General features: G+C 41.9%; 2 protein-coding genes and 1 long non-coding RNA gene across 5 annotated transcripts in view; 1 reads left to right on the forward strand and 2 right to left on the reverse strand.

Moving 5' to 3' along the window:
* Positions 1-20838, reverse strand: part of LOC141074931 (uncharacterized) — a 1026924-nt gene that overhangs the window by 458901 nt on the left and 547185 nt on the right. The gene's annotated exons all lie outside the window — the stretch shown is intronic.
* Positions 1-20838, forward strand: part of LOC141074919 (uncharacterized) — a 488071-nt gene that overhangs the window by 21617 nt on the left and 445616 nt on the right. Inside the window, exon 9 of one of the 2 annotated variants that reach the window (XM_073562231.1) lies at positions 19346-19456. The exons of the other annotated variant lie outside the window; for it this stretch is intronic. Within the exon in view, the coding sequence (XP_073418332.1) occupies positions 19346-19456 (111 nt within the window). The remainder of the gene's footprint in view (positions 1-19345; positions 19457-20838) is intronic. 2 annotated transcript variants of the gene reach the window in all.
* LOC141074955 (uncharacterized) lies at positions 127-9177 on the reverse strand. Its single transcript, XR_012227243.1, has 3 exons — positions 8677-9177; positions 3864-3926; positions 127-1738 (listed from the first exon to the last, which is right to left on the reverse strand). It is a non-coding gene; the product is annotated as an uncharacterized lncRNA (long non-coding RNA).

Below are 20838 nucleotides of genomic sequence, written 5' to 3' on the forward strand. Positions count from 1 at the left end.
CAAATGTCTGAACCTATGCAATGTGATAGTTTTGAAAATTGAAAAAATTCAAAGATGGGTTGAAATAAAAACCAAGATGAAAAAGATGATAAAAAATAATAATAATAACAATAATAATGAATGATACAATATAATATAAAAATACCTTTATTGAAATATTGGCACAACAATTAAATACATAAAATTGTGTATATATATAAAATAAAATAAGATAATATAATGACATATACAACCACAAAAGCAATATATTTATGGACAATGGAAAAACCAGTCCATAACAAAAGGCTTAATTAATGATCCAGATAAAAAAAGTGCATAAATAAAGTAACATAAAATATCTAATAAATGTGTCCAAAAGTGCAAAAAAGTGCAAAAAGGTGCTGATGTGCAAAAGAATTATACATATAAATCGCCGTGAGGCGAGTGCAAGACACAAAATAATACCTGTAAGCCAATTGGTGCTATATGGGTTGTATAAGAACGCGCCCCGACGCGCGTTTCGGAAATAGAATCTCCTTCGTCAGGGGGATAAATGTAATGTAGCGTAGATCGACGGCTTATTTATAGGGGAATCAATTGCATACAAAGTGCCATAACGACGCATGCGCCGTCACAAATACCCGGAAGTCAAAGACAAATCCAGATCATGTGATTAACTGCTTCCGGGTTATAGAGTCATTAGACGCCGTTGCTATACAGACCAAAATAATAACAAATGCGTGTAATTTAAATACTTGCTAAACAAAATTAAGATAGCAATATATGTAACGGCGCATAAATGAAGCGGCGGCATATGGCACAATAATTAAATAATGAGGGAGGACATGGGCAGAGAACATAACGGCGCATGCGCAGACGTGGCAAAACGGATCCTGGATGGAGGCAAGCAATATAGCGCCGCCACCATACAAATCACCGATGCCAAGAAAGCGCATGCGCACAGTCAAATGCCAATGACTACCTCATACAATTTAAATGGGAAACAATGAATACTAAGAATAATAAAAATACCATATGCAATTTTATGTAATCACATAGTAATTAGGATACATATAAATGTGAAATATGTGACAAAAAAACATATCATCATGCATACAAATTACATAAGTGCAAGTGTATATATATAAATAGTGCCACAATATTGCAGTAATTATTAATGCAATAATAAATAATTTTTCATTACTTCCTTCTTCCAAAATTGATGCAGTGATCCTCATAAAACAAAAATAAGATAGCAATATAACAATATATGTAACGGCGCATAAATAAAGCGGCGGCATATGGCACAATAATTATATAATGAGGGAGGACACGGGCAGACAACATAACGGCGCAGACGTGGCAACACGGATCCTGGATGGAGGCAAGCAATGTAGCGCCGCCACCATACAAATCACCGATGCCAAGAAAGCGCATGCGCACAGTCAAATGCCAATGACTGCCTCATACAATTTAAATGGGAAACAATGAATACTAAGAAAAATAATGATACCATATGCAATTTTGTATAATCACATAATGATTATAATACGTATAAATGTGACATATGTGACATATAAAAATAAAAAATCAATAATAAACAAACATATAATATCATCATGCATACAAATTACATAAGTGCAACTAAATAGTGCCACAATATTGCAGTAATTATAAATGCAGTAATAGATAGTTCTTCATTGCTTCCTTCTTCCAAGATTGATGCAGTGATCCTTATAAAAATACAACCGACATAACACTAAAAAAAAGGTGAAAAGAAAATGATTAAAAATACACAAATTATAAAAATGGAATGAACGAGAGACTCTCATTGAGACCAAGTGGGGACACAGTACCTAGTGTCCATATCCACTGTGTCTCAAGTTGCGCAAGAAGTTTACTGATATTGCCCCCTCTATCACCCGTATACACCATATCGATGCCAATTACCTTCAATAATGAAGAATCACAATTATGGTGTGTTTTAAAATGTCTAGGCAGGGTTTTAAGCGAGGCAATATCTTCAACATCAGCAGCTGCCCTTATGCCTAAAACATGCTCCCGCACCCTCACCTTGAGCTGGCGAGTGGTAAGGCCCACATAGATGAGGGGGCAGGGGCAAGTGGCATAATAAATGACTGCCGTAGATGAGCAAGTTATGGATTTTTTAATATCAAAGACATAAGCATTATTGGAGCTATTAAATGTGCGTGCTCTGACAATGTTAGGGCAAGCTATACACTGTCCACATGGTTTACAACCCGTGATTTGTTTAAACTGTGTAATGAAATTGTTAACCGGTGTCTGAACATAGTGGCTTTTTACTAGGCAGTCACGTAAATTACGTGATCTCCGAAATGTAATGTTAGGATAATCACCAATATACTTGGCAATAATGGGATCTGCCTTCAAAATTGGCCAAAATTTTTTCAAACAAGATTTGAATTCTTCATTTTGGCCATTGAAGTTAGTAATGAATCTAACTACTTCCTTAGAATTTGATTTCACCTCATTGTTGTCATAAAGCACACTGTGCCGAGATTGATGTCTTGCTCTATTGAAAGCCCTTTTTACAGCACGTCGACTATACCCCCTCTCAAAAAACCTTTCTTTCAACAGTTCTGCTTGTCTCAAAAAATCCATCTCTGTAGAACAGATGCGTCTTAAGCGCAAAAATTGCCCAATTGGAATGGAATTAATTAGGTTACGAGGGTGTGAAGATGAAGCATGAAGGAGAGAATTAACTGCTGTTTGTTTCCTGAATAAATCAGTTTGCAAACAATCATGACTATCCCTCACCACCTTGACATCCAGAAAATCAATAACCTCACAACTACACCGGAAGGTAAGATGCACATTGATGTCATTCAAATTAAGTGTTTCAATGAATTTGGATAACATGTCGGGGGAACCTTGCCAAATAAAAAACACATCATCGATGTAGCGCGTCCAGAATGGGACGCTCTCAATCGATACATGATTGCCAGATAAAAAGAGGTCCCTCTCCCACAGACCCAGGAACAGATTGGCATACGATGGGGCAAAAGAAGCACCCATCGCCGTTCCCTGGGTCTGTAGGAAGAAGGACCCCCTAAAAATAAAAAAATTATGACATAAGGCAAAATTTAATAAATTGATAAAAAATACAACAAATGAACGTGAATAAGATGAATGTTGTAAAAAATAAGATACGGCAGTGATTCCATCGTCATGTTTAATATTAGTATATAAAGACTCCACGTCACATGTGACTAACATGGAGTCCTTATCAATGTGCATACCATCAATCTTTTTGAGAAAATCACCGGTGTCCCTGGTGTAAGATGGGAGGGATGTAACAAAAGGCTGCAAAATAAAATCAATATATTTATTGACATTTTCCAAGAAATTGCCTCTCCCTGATATAATTGGTCTGCCTGGTGGTATATTGGTGTTTTTGTGTATTTTGGGAAGCAGATAAAGGGTGGGAATGGTTGGCTCTGAAATTAGTAAAGACAAAAAGAGATCATTAGTGATAATGTTATCGTCTCTAGCATCCTGTAGGAATGATTTTAACTCAGCCTGAAATTTCAATAGAGGGTTAAATGTTAACCTCCTATAACATTCAGGGTTATTCAACTGGCGATATGCCTCAATTTCGTACATGTTCTTTGGCCATACCACTACATTTCCACCCTTATCCGCTTGTTTATACACAACATCCTGCAGACCAACCAATCTCTTAAGACTCAATCTTTCTTCACTGCTCAAATTGTCCATATGTATCTTTGGTGTGATGTTATGTAATTCTCTACTCACTGTTTTAACAAATACATCAACACTTGGACAGGTTGACAATGGAGGAAATTTAGTGGATGATTTTTTAATGACCTGTGGAACCTCACCTTCCTTAATGTTATGTTCTCTAGACAACTGCTCCAAATCAGTTAACGCCTTCTGTTCCGCCTCTGTCGGGAAAAGATCAAAAGTTTGTTTATCATGAAAGATGCGTTTAAACAATAACTTCCTAGCAAATAAATGTAAATCCTTGACTGCCGTAAAACAGTCAAATTTCGCCGTAGGGCAGAACATTAACCCCTTACTTAAAATGTCAAGTTCAGTAAATGAAAAAGTATGATTACTTAAATTAATTACCTTTAACTGATTGGAATTTAATTCCGGAGAATAATTCCTTTTGTTAGGAAGAAAACGCAAATTCCTTTTCCTTTTAGGAGTAACCATAGAGGATACAGAGGCGGAAGAGGAGGCAACAGAGGCATCACCGATTGAATGATTTGAAGCAATGGACATGGAACGGTCCCTATTGTGACTGTCATTGATATGTCTTTTCCAGTAATAAATCCTCCGTGAAGATAGATCATTTTGGTCCCTAGTCAGTTTATTAATATGTTTACGCTGTATATCCTTAACTAATGATTCCAAGTCTTTATCAAGGGACCCATTAAGACTAATAAATTGTTCGGGAGAGAGATTAGACTTAGCTTTATTAAATAGTTCATCCAACTCTTTGTCTACACTTGTAATGGATTTGGCATTAAAACCAATCAAAAGCTCCATAAGTTTCCAGGAAGTCTCATTGCAAATTTTCTCCCATGAATCTATAAAAACTTCATCTTCAACTATAAACGACGGGGTCACCCGTACTCTCAAACCTCTAGGTATTAATTGTTTTTTTATATAATTTTCCAAGAAGGCTTTTGTCCACCATATTCGTGTGCGTTTAAATAATAATTTCTTAATAGATCTAGATAGAGAGTCTAATGTTAGACCATCAAAAATTGTAGTGGTAGTGCCAGTTTTCCCAAACACATCATTCACCTGGCCCTGCCAGGATGATTCCCTGGTTTTAAAATCCATCCTTGAAAAGACCGCCCTGTGCAAAACACAGAAATATAAGAATAAACAGGGGAAAAGAACCAATCACACAGTGCCTATATAAGATGCAATAATTTCAGAAGAATATAATAATAAAATTATCAATATCAAATGTGTGCTGGAATCAATCCCCCAAAAAAAGGGGATGGCAGACCATCCGGGTATAAATGAAAATTGAAAAAATTCAAAGATGGGTTGAAATAAAAACCAAGATGAAAAAGATGATAAAAAATAATAATAATAACAATAATAATGAATGATACAATATAATATAAAAATACCTTTATTGAAATATTGGCACAACAATTAAATACATAAAATTGTGTATATATATAAAATAAAATAAGATAATATAATGACATATACAACCACAAAAGCAATATATTTATGGACAATGGAAAAACCAGTCCATAACAAAAGGCTTAATTAATGATCCAGATAAAAAAAGTGCATAAATAAAGTAACATAAAATATCTAATAAATGTGTCCAAAAGTGCAAAAAAGTGCAAAAAGGTGCTGATGTGCAAAAGAATTATACATATAAATCGCCGTGAGGCGAGTGCAAGACACAAAATAATACCTGTAAGCCAATTGGTGCTATATGGGTTGTATAAGAACGCGCCCCGACGCGCGTTTCGGAAATAGAATCTCCTTCGTCAGGGGGATAAATGTAATGTAGCGTAGATCGACGGCTTATTTATAGGGGAATCAATTGCATACAAAGTGCCATAACGACGCATGCGCCGTCACAAATACCCGGAAGTCAAAGACAAATCCAGATCATGTGATTAACTGCTTCCGGGTTATAGAGTCATTAGACGCCGTTGCTATACAGACCAAAATAATAACAAATGCGTGTAATTTAAATACTTGCTAAACAAAATTAAGATAGCAATATATGTAACGGCGCATAAATGAAGCGGCGGCATATGGCACAATAATTAAATAATGAGGGAGGACATGGGCAGAGAACATAACGGCGCATGCGCAGACGTGGCAAAACGGATCCTGGATGGAGGCAAGCAATATAGCGCCGCCACCATACAAATCACCGATGCCAAGAAAGCGCATGCGCACAGTCAAATGCCAATGACTACCTCATACAATTTAAATGGGAAACAATGAATACTAAGAATAATAAAAATACCATATGCAATTTTATGTAATCACATAGTAATTAGGATACATATAAATGTGAAATATGTGACAAAAAAACATATCATCATGCATACAAATTACATAAGTGCAAGTGTATATATATAAATAGTGCCACAATATTGCAGTAATTATTAATGCAATAATAAATAATTTTTCATTACTTCCTTCTTCCAAAATTGATGCAGTGATCCTCATAAAACAAAAATAAGATAGCAATATAACAATATATGTAACGGCGCATAAATAAAGCGGCGGCATATGGCACAATAATTATATAATGAGGGAGGACACGGGCAGACAACATAACGGCGCAGACGTGGCAACACGGATCCTGGATGGAGGCAAGCAATGTTATATATTTATATTATATTGTATCATTCATTATTATTGTTATTATTATTATTTTTTATCATCTTTTTCATCTTGGTTTTTATTTCAACCCATCTTTGAATTTTTTCAATTTTCATTTATACCCGGATGGTCTGCCATCCCCTTTTTTTGGGGGATTGATTCCAGCACACATTTGATATTGATAATTTTATTATTATATTCTTCTGAAATTATTGCATCTTATATAGGCACTGTGTGATTGGTTCTTTTCCCCTGTTTATTCTTATATTTCTGTGTTTTGCACAGGGCGGTCTTTTCAAGGATGGATTTTAAAACCAGGGAATCATCCTGGCAGGGCCAGGTGAATGATGTGTTTGGGAAAACTGGCACTACCACTACAATTTTTGATGGTCTAACATTAGACTCTCTATCTAGATCTATTAAGAAATTATTATTTAAACGCACACGAATATGGTGGACAAAAGCCTTCTTGGAAAATTATATAAAAAAACAATTAATACCTAGAGGTTTGAGAGTACGGGTGACCCCGTCGTTTATAGTTGAAGATGAAGTTTTTATAGATTCATGGGAGAAAATTTGCAATGAGACTTCCTGGAAACTTATGGAGCTTTTGATTGGTTTTAATGCCAAATCCATTACAAGTGTAGACAAAGAGTTGGATGAACTATTTAATAAAGCTAAGTCTAATCTCTCTCCCGAACAATTTATTAGTCTTAATGGGTCCCTTGATAAAGACTTGGAATCATTAGTTAAGGATATACAGCGTAAACATATTAATAAACTGACTAGGGACCAAAATGATCTATCTTCACGGAGGATTTATTACTGGAAAAGACATATCAATGACAGTCACAATAGGGACCGTTCCATGTCCATTGCTTCAAATCATTCAATCGGTGATGCCTCTGTTGCCTCCTCTTCCGCCTCTGTATCCTCTATGGTTACTCCTAAAAGGAAAAGGAATTTGCGTTTTCTTCCTAACAAAAGGAATTATTCTCCGGAATTAAATTCCAATCAGTTAAAGGTAATTAATTTAAGTAATCATACTTTTTCATTTACTGAACTTGACATTTTAAGTAAGGGGTTAATGTTCTGCCCTACGGCGAAATTTGACTGTTTTACGGCAGTCAAGGATTTACATTTATTTGCTAGGAAGTTATTGTTTAAACGCATCTTTCATGATAAACAAACTTTTGATCTTTTCCCGACAGAGGCGGAACAGAAGGCGTTAACTGATTTGGAGCAGTTGTCTAGAGAACATAACATTAAGGAAGGTGAGGTTCCACAGGTCATTAAAAAATCATCCACTAAATTTCCTCCATTGTCAACCTGTCCAAGTGTTGATGTATTTGTTAAAACAGTGAGTAGAGAATTACATAACATCACACCAAAGATACATATGGACAATTTGAGCAGTGAAGAAAGATTGAGTCTTAAGAGATTGGTTGGTCTGCAGGATGTTGTGTATAAACAAGCGGATAAGGGTGGAAATGTAGTGGTATGGCCAAAGAACATGTACGAAATTGAGGCATATCGCCAGTTGAATAACCCTGAATGTTATAGGAGGTTAACATTTAACCCTCTATTGAAATTTCAGGCTGAGTTAAAATCATTCCTACAGGATGCTAGAGACGATAACATTATCACTAATGATCTCTTTTTGTCTTTACTAATTTCAGAGCCAACCATTCCCACCCTTTATCTGCTTCCCAAAATACACAAAAACACCAATATACCACCAGGCAGACCAATTATATCAGGGAGAGGCAATTTCTTGGAAAATGTCAATAAATATATTGATTTTATTTTGCAGCCTTTTGTTACATCCCTCCCATCTTACACCAGGGACACCGGTGATTTTCTCAAAAAGATTGATGGTATGCACATTGATAAGGACTCCATGTTAGTCACATGTGACGTGGAGTCTTTATATACTAATATTAAACATGACGATGGAATCACTGCCGTATCTTATTTTTTACAACATTCATCTTATTCACGTTCATTTGTTGTATTTTTTATCAATTTATTAAATTTTGCCTTATGTCATAATTTTTTTATTTTTAGGGGGTCCTTCTTCCTACAGACCCAGGGAACGGCGATGGGTGCTTCTTTTGCCCCATCGTATGCCAATCTGTTCCTGGGTCTGTGGGAGAGGGACCTCTTTTTATCTGGCAATCATGTATCGATTGAGAGCGTCCCATTCTGGACGCGCTACATCGATGATGTGTTTTTTATTTGGCAAGGTTCCCCCGACATGTTATCCAAATTCATTGAAACACTTAATTTGAATGACATCAATGTGCATCTTACCTTCCGGTGTAGTTGTGAGGTTATTGATTTTCTGGATGTCAAGGTGGTGAGGGATAGTCATGATTGTTTGCAAACTGATTTATTCAGGAAACAAACAGCAGTTAATTCTCTCCTTCATGCTTCATCTTCACACCCTCGTAACCTAATTAATTCCATTCCAATTGGGCAATTTTTGCGCTTAAGACGCATCTGTTCTACAGAGATGGATTTTTTGAGACAAGCAGAACTGTTGAAAGAAAGGTTTTTTGAGAGGGGGTATAGTCGACGTGCTGTAAAAAGGGCTTTCAATAGAGCAAGACATCAATCTCGGCACAGTGTGCTTTATGACAACAATGAGGTGAAATCAAATTCTAAGGAAGTAGTTAGATTCATTACTAACTTCAATGGCCAAAATGAAGAATTCAAATCTTGTTTGAAAAAATTTTGGCCAATTTTGAAGGCAGATCCCATTATTGCCAAGTATATTGGTGATTATCCTAACATTACATTTCGGAGATCACGTAATTTACGTGACTGCCTAGTAAAAAGCCACTATGTTCAGACACCGGTTAACAATTTCATTACACAGTTTAAACAAATCACGGGTTGTAAACCATGTGGACAGTGTATAGCTTGCCCTAACATTGTCAGAGCACGCACATTTAATAGCTCCAATAATGCTTATGTCTTTGATATTAAAAAATCCATAACTTGCTCATCTACGGCAGTCATTTATTATGCCACTTGCCCCTGCCCCCTCATCTATGTGGGCCTTACCACTCGCCAGCTCAAGGTGAGGGTGCGGGAGCATGTTTTAGGCATAAGGGCAGCTGCTGATGTTGAAGATATTGCCTCGCTTAAAACCCTGCCTAGACATTTTAAAACACACCATAATTGTGATTCTTCATTATTGAAGGTAATTGGCATCGATATGGTGTATACGGGTGATAGAGGGGGCAATATCAGTAAACTTCTTGCGCAACTTGAGACACAGTGGATATGGACACTAGGTACTGTGTCCCCACTTGGTCTCAATGAGAGTCTCTCGTTCATTCCATTTTTATAATTTGTGTATTTTTAATCATTTTCTTTTCACCTTTTTTTTAGTGTTATGTCGGTTGTATTTTTATAAGGATCACTGCATCAATCTTGGAAGAAGGAAGCAATGAAGAACTATCTATTACTGCATTTATAATTACTGCAATATTGTGGCACTATTTAGTTGCACTTATGTAATTTGTATGCATGATGATATTATATGTTTGTTTATTATTGATTTTTTATTTTTATATGTCACATATGTCACATTTATACGTATTATAATCATTATGTGATTATACAAAATTGCATATGGTATCATTATTTTTCTTAGTATTCATTGTTTCCCATTTAAATTGTATGAGGCAGTCATTGGCATTTGACTGTGCGCATGCGCTTTCTTGGCATCGGTGATTTGTATGGTGGCGGCGCTACATTGCTTGCCTCCATCCAGGATCCGTGTTGCCACGTCTGCGCCGTTATGTTGTCTGCCCGTGTCCTCCCTCATTATATAATTATTGTGCCATATGCCGCCGCTTTATTTATGCGCCGTTACATATATTGTTATATTGCTATCTTATTTTTGTTTTATGAGGATCACTGCATCAATTTTGGAAGAAGGAAGTAATGAAAAATTATTTATTATTGCATTAATAATTACTGCAATATTGTGGCACTATTTATATATATACACTTGCACTTATGTAATTTGTATGCATGATGATATGTTTTTTTGTCACATATTTCACATTTATATGTATCCTAATTACTATGTGATTACATAAAATTGCATATGGTATTTTTATTATTCTTAGTATTCATTGTTTCCCATTTAAATTGTATGAGGTAGTCATTGGCATTTGACTGTGCGCATGCGCTTTCTTGGCATCGGTGATTTGTATGGTGGCGGCGCTATATTGCTTGCCTCCATCCAGGATCCGTTTTGCCACGTCTGCGCATGCGCCGTTATGTTCTCTGCCCATGTCCTCCCTCATTATTTAATTATTGTGCCATATGCCGCCGCTTCATTTATGCGCCGTTACATATATTGCTATCTTAATTTTGTTTAGCAAGTATTTAAATTACACGCATTTGTTATTATTTTGGTCTGTATAGCAACGGCGTCTAATGACTCTATAACCCGGAAGCAGTTAATCACATGATCTGGATTTGTCTTTGACTTCCGGGTATTTGTGACGGCGCATGCGTCGTTATGGCACTTTGTATGCAATTGATTCCCCTATAAATAAGCCGTCGATCTACGCTACATTACATTTATCCCCCTGACGAAGGAGATTCTATTTCCGAAACGCGCGTCGGGGCGCGTTCTTATACAACCCATATAGCACCAATTGGCTTACAGGTATTATTTTGTGTCTTGCACTCGCCTCACGGCGATTTATATGTATAATTCTTTTGCACATCAGCACCTTTTTGCACTTTTTTGCACTTTTGGACACATTTATTAGATATTTTATGTTACTTTATTTATGCACTTTTTTTATCTGGATCATTAATTAAGCCTTTTGTTATGGACTGGTTTTTCCATTGTCCATAAATATATTGCTTTTGTGGTTGTATATGTCATTATATTATCTTATTTTATTTTATATATATACACAATTTTATGTATTTAATTGTTGTGCCAATATTTCAATAAAGGTATTTTTATATTATATTGTATCATTCATTATTATTGTTATTATTATTATTTTTTATCATCTTTTTCATCTTGGTTTTTATTTCAACCCATCTTTGAATTTTTTCAATTTTCATTTATACCCGGATGGTCTGCCATCCCCTTTTTTTGGGGGATTGATTCCAGCACACATTTGATATTGATAATTTTATTATTATATTCTTCTGAAATTATTGCATCTTATATAGGCACTGTGTGATTGGTTCTTTTCCCCTGTTTATTTTTATTATTATTATTATTAATGTGATAGTTTTGTCTAGGGCGCAACATCAGGAGTTCAGAAGGCGTAATAAGCTGTGTTTTTTCTGTGGAGATGCCTCTCATATGATTTCTGTCTACCCTAAACGAGAGAAACGTTTTGCACACACATTTGCTGTGGGTGGTGTTCAACCTAAGTTTCTTCTGGCAATTACTCTGATCTGCTCCCTGTCCACATTTTCCGCTAAGGCTTTTGTGGATTCGGGAGCAGCTCTGAACCTGATGGACTTGGATTTTGCTAAACGTTGTGGGTTTCCTATTACACCTCTGCGGACGCCTATCCCATTGAGGGGTATTGATGCTACTCCTTTGGCGAAGAATAAACCTCAGTTTTGGACCCAGGTGGTAATGCGGGTCGCCCCAGACCATCAAGAAAATTGCAGATTTTTGGAGTTGCATAATTTGCAGTACCATCGTGCTGGGGTTTCCCTGGTTGCAAATCCATAATCCAGTTTTGGATTGGAAATCTGTGTCTGTGTTGAGTTGGGGTTGTCGTTGTGCCCTTAGTGACGCTCCTGTTTTCTCCACCTCTCTCCAGTCACATGATGTTCCTGACTATTTGGCTGATTTTTATGATGTATTTAGTGAGAATGAGTCTGCGTCTTTGCCTCCTCATAGGAGTTATGACTGTGCAATTGAGCTGAGCCCTGGGTGTAAATTTCCCAAGGGTCGACTTTTCAATTTATCTGTACCCGAGCACGAGGCTATGCGATCCTATATTAAGGAGTTGTTGGAGAAGGGTCATATTAGACCATCTTCTTCACCCTTAGGTGCTGGGGTTTTTTTTGTTGCCAAAGAAAGATGGGCCTTGTATTGACTATCGTTCCCTCAACAAAATTACTGTTAAATATCAGTATCCGTTACCCCTGATTTCTGATCTATTCTCCAGAGTTAAAGGTGCTTGCTGGTTTACCAAGCTTGACCTCAGGGGGGTGTATAATCTTATTCGCATTAAGCAGGGGGATGAATGGAAGACGGCATTTAATACTCCGGAGGGACATTTTGAGTACCTGGTGATGCCTTTTGGGCTCACTAATGTCCCTTCTGTCTTCCAGTGCTTCATGAATGATATTTTCCGAGTTTTGTGGATACATTTTTGATTATCTATCTGGATGATATTTTGATCTTTTCCAAGGATTGGGACTCTCATGTGGAACATGTTCGGACTGTGTTCCGGATTTTGAGGGAGAATTCCCTGTATGTCAAGGGATCGAAATGCCTTTTTGGTGTACAGAGGATTTCATTTTTGGGATTTATTTTGTCTCCGTCAACTATTGAAATGGACCCGGCCAAGGTACAGGCCATTTATGATTGGGTTCAGCCCACTTCTTTGAAGGCCCTCCAGAAGTTTTTGTGTTTTGCTAATTTTTATCGTAAATTTATAGCTAATTTTTCTGGTATTGCCAAACCATTGACTGATTTGACTAAGAAAGGTGCTGATTTGCTGAATTGGTCTCCGGAGGCTGTTTCTTCCTTTCAGGAGCTGAAGCGAAGGTTCACTTCTGCCCCGGTTTTGCGGCAACCTGATGTCTCACTGCCGTTTCAGGTAGAGGTGGACGCTTCTGAGATTGGTGCAGGAGCTGTTTTGTCCCAAAAAGATCCTGTAAGGCTACTTTCACACATCCGTTTTTTTAAATCCGGCATGATGCGGCGAAATTTGTGTAAACCGGATCCGGAATTGGATCCGTTTTTTTCACATAGAATGTAATGATCGCCGCATCATGCCGGTTGGACATGCGGCGCCTCCGGGTTTTGCCGGATACGGCAAACATGCGCCGTCCGGCGTCTGCAAAAAACGTTCGCTGCAACGTTTTTTTGCAGCGCCGGACCGGCTTTTTCAACTGCGCATGCCCGGGCACTATGAGTTTTAACCCCACAAGTGCCCGGCGCGCATCTCTCTCTCTCTCTCCCCCTCCCCTTCTCTCTCTCGCTCTCTCTCTCTCTCTCTCTCTCTCTCTCTCTCTCTCTCTCTCTCTCTCTCTCTCTCTCCATACGCTCCATACCTTTCTTTGGCTGGCTCTCTCGTCCCCCTCTGTCTCTCTGGCTGCTCTCTCGTACCCCGCTGTCTCTCTGGCTGCTCTCTCGTCCCCCGCTGTCTCTCTGGCTGCTCTCTCGTCCCCCGCTGTCTCTCTGGCTGCTCTCTCGTCCCCCGCTGTCTCTCTGGCTGCTCTCTCGCCTCCCGATCTCTCTTCGGCTGGCTCTCTCGACCCCCGGTGCTGCGGCTCCTTTAAATGTCCTCCAAGCCGCATCAGGGGCCGCATGTACATCCGGTGTCACCGCTGCAGGCCGGATCCGGCGGCCCGGCTATTCGCCGCAGGCCGCCGGACCCCTGACACCGGATGTCTGAAAGAGGCCTAACATCTAAAATGAATCCCTGTGCTTTCTTTTCCCGAAAGTTCTCCCCATCCGAACGTAACTATGATGTGGGGAATCGGGAACTGTTAGCCATGAAATGGGCATTTGAGGAGTGAAGACATTGGTTGGAGGGAGCTAAACATCAGTCGTGGTCCTTACTGACCACAAGAATTTGATTTACCTGGAGTCGGCCAAACGCTTGAATCCTAGACAGGCTAGGTGGGCCTTGTTTTTCACACGTTTTGATTTTGTGGTCTCTTTACTTCCGGGCACTAAGAATGTCAAGGCGGACACCCTCTCTAGGAGTTTCTTTGCTGATTCTCCTATTGTGACCAAGCCTGCTACCATCTTAGGTGAGGGGGTAGTTCTTTCTGCCATCTCGCCCGATTTGAGACGTGCTCTGGAAGAGTTTCAGGAGGACAAACCTGAGCGTTGTCCCATTGGAAAATTGTATGTTCCTGACCAGTGAAGGAAGAGAGTGATGTCTGAGGTTCATTGCTCCGCACTGGCTGGTCATCCAGGTATTTTTGCTACTAGAGATTTGGTGAGTCGGTCTTTTTGGTGGCTTGCCTTGTCTCGTGATGTCAGGAATTTTGTGCAGTCCTGTAGGACTTGCTCCCGGTCTAAACCTTTGTTCTCGCTCTAGTGGGTTGTTGATGCCTTTGCCGGTGCCCAGGAGGCCATGGACCCATATTTCAATGGATTTTATCTCTGATATGCCTGTCTCTTAGAGAATGACTGTTATTTGGGTGATTTGTGATAGATTCTCTAAGATGGTCCATCTTGTACCCCTCCCTAAGTTGCCATCTTCCTCTGAGTTGGTGCCCTTGTTTTTGCAACAGGTGGTTCACTTGCACGGGATTCCTGAGAACATTGTATCTGACAGAGGAGTTCAGTTTGTTTCTAGATTTTGGAGGACTTTCTATTCCAAGCTGGGAATTCAGTTGTCCTTCTCCTCTGCGTTTCACCCTCCGACCTATGGGCAGATGGAGAGAACAAACCAGACTTTGGAGTCGTATTTGAGATGTTTTATTTCTGCTGATCAGGATGATTGGGTTTCATTTTTGCCCTTGGCCGAATTTGCTTTAAATAATAGAGCTAGTTCTGCTACTTTGATGTCACCATTTATTTGTAACTTTGGGTTTCATCCTCGATTCTCTTCAGGGCAGGTGGAGTCTTCTGCCTGCCCAGGTGTTGACACTGTGGTGGAGAGAATGCACCAGATCTGGGACCAAGTGGTGGATAAGTTGTCTCTGTCCCAGGAAAAGGCCCAGTTGTTTTCCAACCGGCATAGGACCATTGGTCCCCGGTTTAAGGTGGGTGATATGGTTTGGTTGTCATCAAAGAATATCTCTATGAAGGTGGCTTCTCCAAAGTTTAAACCTAGATTTATTGTACCTTACAAGATTTTGGAGATTCTTAATCCGGTCTCTTTTCGATTGGCTCTTCCTGTTACATTCAAGATCCATAACGTGTTTCATAAGTCTCTGTTAAAGAGGTTTGTTGAGCCAGTAGTTCCTGTGGTGGCACCCCCTGACCCAGAATTGGTTGAAGGTAATGTGGAATATGAAGTTGAGAAGATACTGGATTCTCGTCTGGTTAGACGGAGACTCCAGTATTTGGTTAAATGGAAGGGTTATGGCCAGGAGGATAATTCTTGGGTCCCTGCATCCGATATTCATGCCGAAAGATTGGTTCGTGCTTTTCATCGGGCCCATCCTGGTCGCCCTGGTGGCGTGGATGAGGGTTCGGTGACCCCCTCCTCAAGGGGGAGGTACTGTTGTGAGTTCAATTTCCCCTTCACCTTTGATGTCTGATGAACTCCCTCTGCTGGTGAAGAGAGGTAGTGAAGTTGATTGGGATGGGAAGAACCTGTTATCTGAACAGGCGGAATGTGACTGGACATCTGGAATTTCTGAGTGGATATAAGGCAGCCGACGCCCTGCAGGGTTTGCTGGTGATCCTTCCTGCTCTGAGCTCTGGCATCCAGTTTTAGTTCCTGTCTACTAAAAGCTAAGTTTTTGCCCTACTATTATTCCATGAGATTTTGTCTGGTTTCCTTAGTGTTTGTATTCAGCCAGTCCTGGTTGGGATTGGCTGAATTCCATTTTTGTCTCTGATCAGTTGATCTCTTTGCTCTGTTTTCAGAATATACCTGAGTGTTGATATAGTGATTTTGAAGTCTAGTGACTTCAGGGCCTTTTTCCCTATCAGACGGTTGGGACATTTTTGGTAGGGTTTTTTGCGGATTGCAGCCAGCATCTTTTCTGTCCTGTCCTATCTAGTTAGTTGGGCCCCATCGTTTGCTCAGTCTGTCTTTCTGTCTGTGTTTGTGTTTTCATCTGTTTTTCACCGACAATACATGTTGGGGGCTGTCTATTGCTTTGGGGTCTGCTCTGGGGCAGTTTAGATTTCCCCTTTCCTTCTTTAGGTTCATGTAGTTCTCCGGCTGTGACAAGGGGTCTAGGGCACCGTAGGAACCCCCCACGGCTACTGTTAGTTGTGGTGAATAGGATCAGGGGTCTGCAATCCGATAGCTACCAACCTCTCCGGTTTTCTGGACTTAGCTTGTATTTTTGCTTTCTCCTCTGGTGACTCATTCATAACAGCACGATCTCTTGTCAGCCTGGGACAAGAACCCGTTCACCCTCGATCAGTGGTGCCGGCTATCCTCTCAGGTCAGGCAATCCCTGGAGTGGTGGACGACCAGATCCTCCCTTCAGGGGAAGCCGTTTCCCCCAGACCACTGGCTTGTGGTCACGACCGACGCCAGTCTCCTCGGCTGGGGAGCAGTTTTTCGCCACCACACGGCACAGGGCCAGTGGTCGCAACAGGAAGCTCGTCTTCCCATAAACTTGTTGGAAATACGAGCGATCTGGCAGGCGCTGCAGCATTTCCAGTACCTCCTAGCAGGACGGCCCATTTGCATACAGTCAGACAACGCCACGGCTGTGGCTTACATAAATTATCAGGGAGGCACGCGCAGCAGGGCAACCGTGCGCGAGATAGCACAGGTGCTTCATTGGGCCGAGAAGAACCAGTAGATAATTTCGGCAGTCTACATCCCAGGCGTAGAAAATTGGGCGGCGGACTTCCTCATCCGACAAGACGTCGTGGCTGGGGAATGGGCCCTGCACCCCGAGGTCTTCCAGCAAATTTGCCAACGGTGGGGAACACTGGATGTGGACCTGATGGCGTCCAGAGCGAACGCCAAGGTGCCTGTGTTCGTCGCTCGGTCACGAGACCCACGAGCGTTCGGGGTGGATGCGTTGGTCTTACCATGGATCCAGTTTCGCCTTCCATACCTGTTTCCCCCGTTGCCATTGCTTCCGAGGGTCATCAGGAAGATCAAAGCAGAGGGGGTCCCAGCAATTCTGCTGGCACCAGACTGGCCCCGACGGGCGTGGTACGCAGATCTTGTGCAGCTGCTCACCGACATCCCATGACGACTACCAGTGCGCCCAGATCTACTGCACCAGGGACCGATCTTCCACCCGAACTCAGGGGCCCTGTGTTTGACGGCATGGCCGTCGAATCTTGGATTCTAACTCAAGCAGGTTTTGAGCGTGAGGTGGTCGCCACAATGGTTATCGCCAGGAAACCGACCTCAGCGAGAATTTACCATCACACCTGGAAAATTTTCTTCACTTGGTGTCCAGAGCGGGGTCATTCGCCCCTGACGTTCTCTATTCCCAACATCTTGGCCTTTCTTCAATCAGGCCTAGACTCGGGGCTGGCCCCGAGCTCCCTTAGGAGACAGATATCGGCACTGTCCGTCCTGTTCCAGCGAAAGATTGGTACTAATATGCAGGTATAGACCTTCATCCAGGGAGTCTCTCATCTAGAACCCCCCCCTATAAGGCGCCGATGGACACCTGGGATCTTAACCTGGTCCTGAGCGTTCTGCAGGAAGCGTCCTTCGAGCCGCTGCAGGATATTTCCTTATCGTTCCTTTCTTGGAAGGTGGTATTTTTGGTAGCCATTACCTCCGTTAGGCGAGTTTCAGAGTTGGCGGCCCTATCTTGCCGAGCACCTTTTCTCGTTTTCCACAAGGATAAGGTGGTGCTTAGACCAGCTCCCCCCTTTCTTCCGAAGGTGGTGTCCTCTTTTCACATCAATGAGGATATTGTCTTGCCTTCGTTCTGTCCGGCACCGGTGCATCGCGTAGCGAAAGCTCTTCACACCTTAGACCTGGTGAGAGCACTCAGGAGGTACGTGTCGCGGACGGCACCTTTTCGCCAGACAGATACGCTGTTCGTGCTCCCTAAGGGGCGCAGGAGGGGGCTCGCGGCCTCAAAGGCGACCATAGCCAGATGGATCCGTTTAACTATTCAGGAGGCCTATCACATCAGAGGTGCGCCAGTTCCATCATGGATCAAAGCGCACTCTACTCGGGCAATGGGCGCCTCTTGGGCGCTTCGGCATCAGGCCTCGGCGGAACAGGTATGCAAGGCATTGACCTGGTCCAGCCTGCACACATTTACTAAACATTACAGTATCCATACTCAGGCTTCGGCGGATGCGAGCCTGGCTAGAAGGATTCAGCAAGCAACAGTGGCGCACCTTTGAACAAAGAGGTGCATGCAACTTGGATCGGTGAGTCAATCTCCCACCCAGGGACTGCTTTAGGACGTCCCACAGTACCTGTGTCCCCCAATGAGACGAAGGAGAAACATGGATTTTTGTGAGTACTCACCGTAAAATCCTTTTCTCAGACGCTCATTGGGGACACAGCACCCACCCTGTTAGCCAGTTGGCTCGTGTTTATTTAATGAATGTGCAATCTTTTCGTGAGTGTCAGGGTGATCCCTTGCCAGACATATTATTTACTGCAGTAAGGCTGATTGTTGTTGTTCTCCTACTGCTTTTGCACTAAACTGGCTTCCGTCCGCAATCAGGGCGAGGGTGTATACGGTGGGGGAGGAGCTAACCTTGTGTTGTTTGCCTAGTGTCACCCTCCATATGGCGGTAGCGTACACCCACAGTACCTGTGTCCCCCAATGAGCGTCTCGGAGAAAAGGATTTTACGGTGAGTACTCACAAAAATCCATGTTTTTTTCTTTTTTCAGCCGAGAGAAACTGAGGTTGGCAATAGGGAATTGTTAGCGGTTAAATTGACCTTCGAAGAATGGAGGCATTTTTTGGAGGGGGCCGCTCATCCCATTACGGTCATCACTAATCATAAAAATTTGGCCTATATCGAGTCTGCTAAGAGGTTGACCCCCAGACAGGCTCGGTGGGCACTTTTCTTTTCTCGATTTCATTTTACTATTAGATTCCGACCAGGGTCTAAAAATGTAAAGGCCTTATCCTGAAGTTTTGATTCTGTGTCCCCTCCAGAACCTCCTTCCTCCATTCTTCAACCGGGAGTGGTTGTAGCCGAAGTCTCCTCTGAGTTACAGAGGGAGATCCTGGAAGCACAAGCTCAAGCTCCCAGGAATAAACCCCCAGGTAAATTGTTTGTACCCGAGCATTTCCATCTCACACTCCTGCAAGAATTTCATGATTCTGAGTTAAGTGCACACCCTGGGATTGCAGCTACCCGGGGGGCAGTGGCTAGGTGTTTTTGGTGGCCCTCTATGGGTAGTGATATCAAAAGGTTTGTAAATACTTGTGGGGTGTGTGCTCGCTCTAAAAGCTCTCAGGTCCGGCCGGCCGGGGAATTGGTGCCTTTGCCAATTCCGCATAAACCATGGACACACCTGTCCATGGACTTTATCACTAATCTTCCCCCTTCCAAGGGCAACTTAGTGGTATGGGTAGTAGTTGATAGATTTTCTAAGCAAGCCCACTTTGTGCCATTACCTGCGTTACCATCTGCTGAAACCCTGGCCCGCTTGTTTATACAGCACATAGTTCAGTTGCATGGAGTGCCTGTGAATGTGGTGTCGGACAAGGGTGTGCAATTTGTGGCCAGGTTTTGGAGAGCATTTTGTAAGAAGTTGGGGGTCACGTTATCATTCTCCTCTGCCTATCACCCGGAATCCAACGGACAGACTGAACGCACCAACCAGTCTTTGGAGCAGATTCTGAGGTGCCTGGCCTCCTCCAGACAGGAAGACTGGTGTGAGGTATTACTCATGGCAGAATTTGCATTCAACTGTTGTATTAATCAGTCTACTGTAAAGTCTCCCTTTCAGGTCAATTATAGGTTTGTTCTGCAGTTTGGGGAATTTTCCCGTATGGATTCGGGTTGCCCTGGTGCCGAGGGGATGGTACAACAGTTAAAAACCCTCTGGAGGGAGGTGCAGGGGAACATCTCCAAAGCCCAGAAGAAGTTCAAACATTTTGCGGACAGGAGGAGGGGGGTGGTTACTGCGTTGACAGTGGGTGAAAACGTCTGGTTGTCCACCCGTGACATCAAACTTAAGATACCCTCTATGAAGTTGGGCCCCAAATTTATTAACCCATACAAGATTGTAGAGGTGATCAACCCAGTGGCCTACAGATTACAGTTGCCCACCTCCTTCAAAATATCTAACGTCTTCCACAGGTCCCTATTAAAACCTGTGGGGACAGTTAGAGAAGATCCCTCATTCGTGGGTCCATCAGTATTGGTAGAGGGTCAACTGGAGTTTGAGGTAGGGCACATCATTGATTCACGGTGGGTGCGCCGGAGACTTCAGTACCTTATCCGCTGGAAGGGATATTCCGTTGAGGATCGGTCATGGGTTACGGCCAGTTCGGTGCACGCTGATCGACTGGTGCTGGCTTTTCATGCCAGATACCCTGAGAAGCCTGGGGGTCCAGTGGCCCCCCATTAAGGGGGGGGGTACTGTCATGGTATAGGACATGGTTAATGACCTGTTCTCGCAGGGTTAACTTTTGCTGGC

This window comes from Dendrobates tinctorius, unplaced genomic scaffold, assembly GCF_039654945.1.
Source record: "Dendrobates tinctorius isolate UK_male_01 unplaced genomic scaffold, ASM3965494v1 ptg000342l, whole genome shotgun sequence".
In the NCBI taxonomy this organism is placed as follows: Eukaryota; Metazoa; Chordata; class Amphibia; order Anura; family Dendrobatidae; genus Dendrobates; species Dendrobates tinctorius.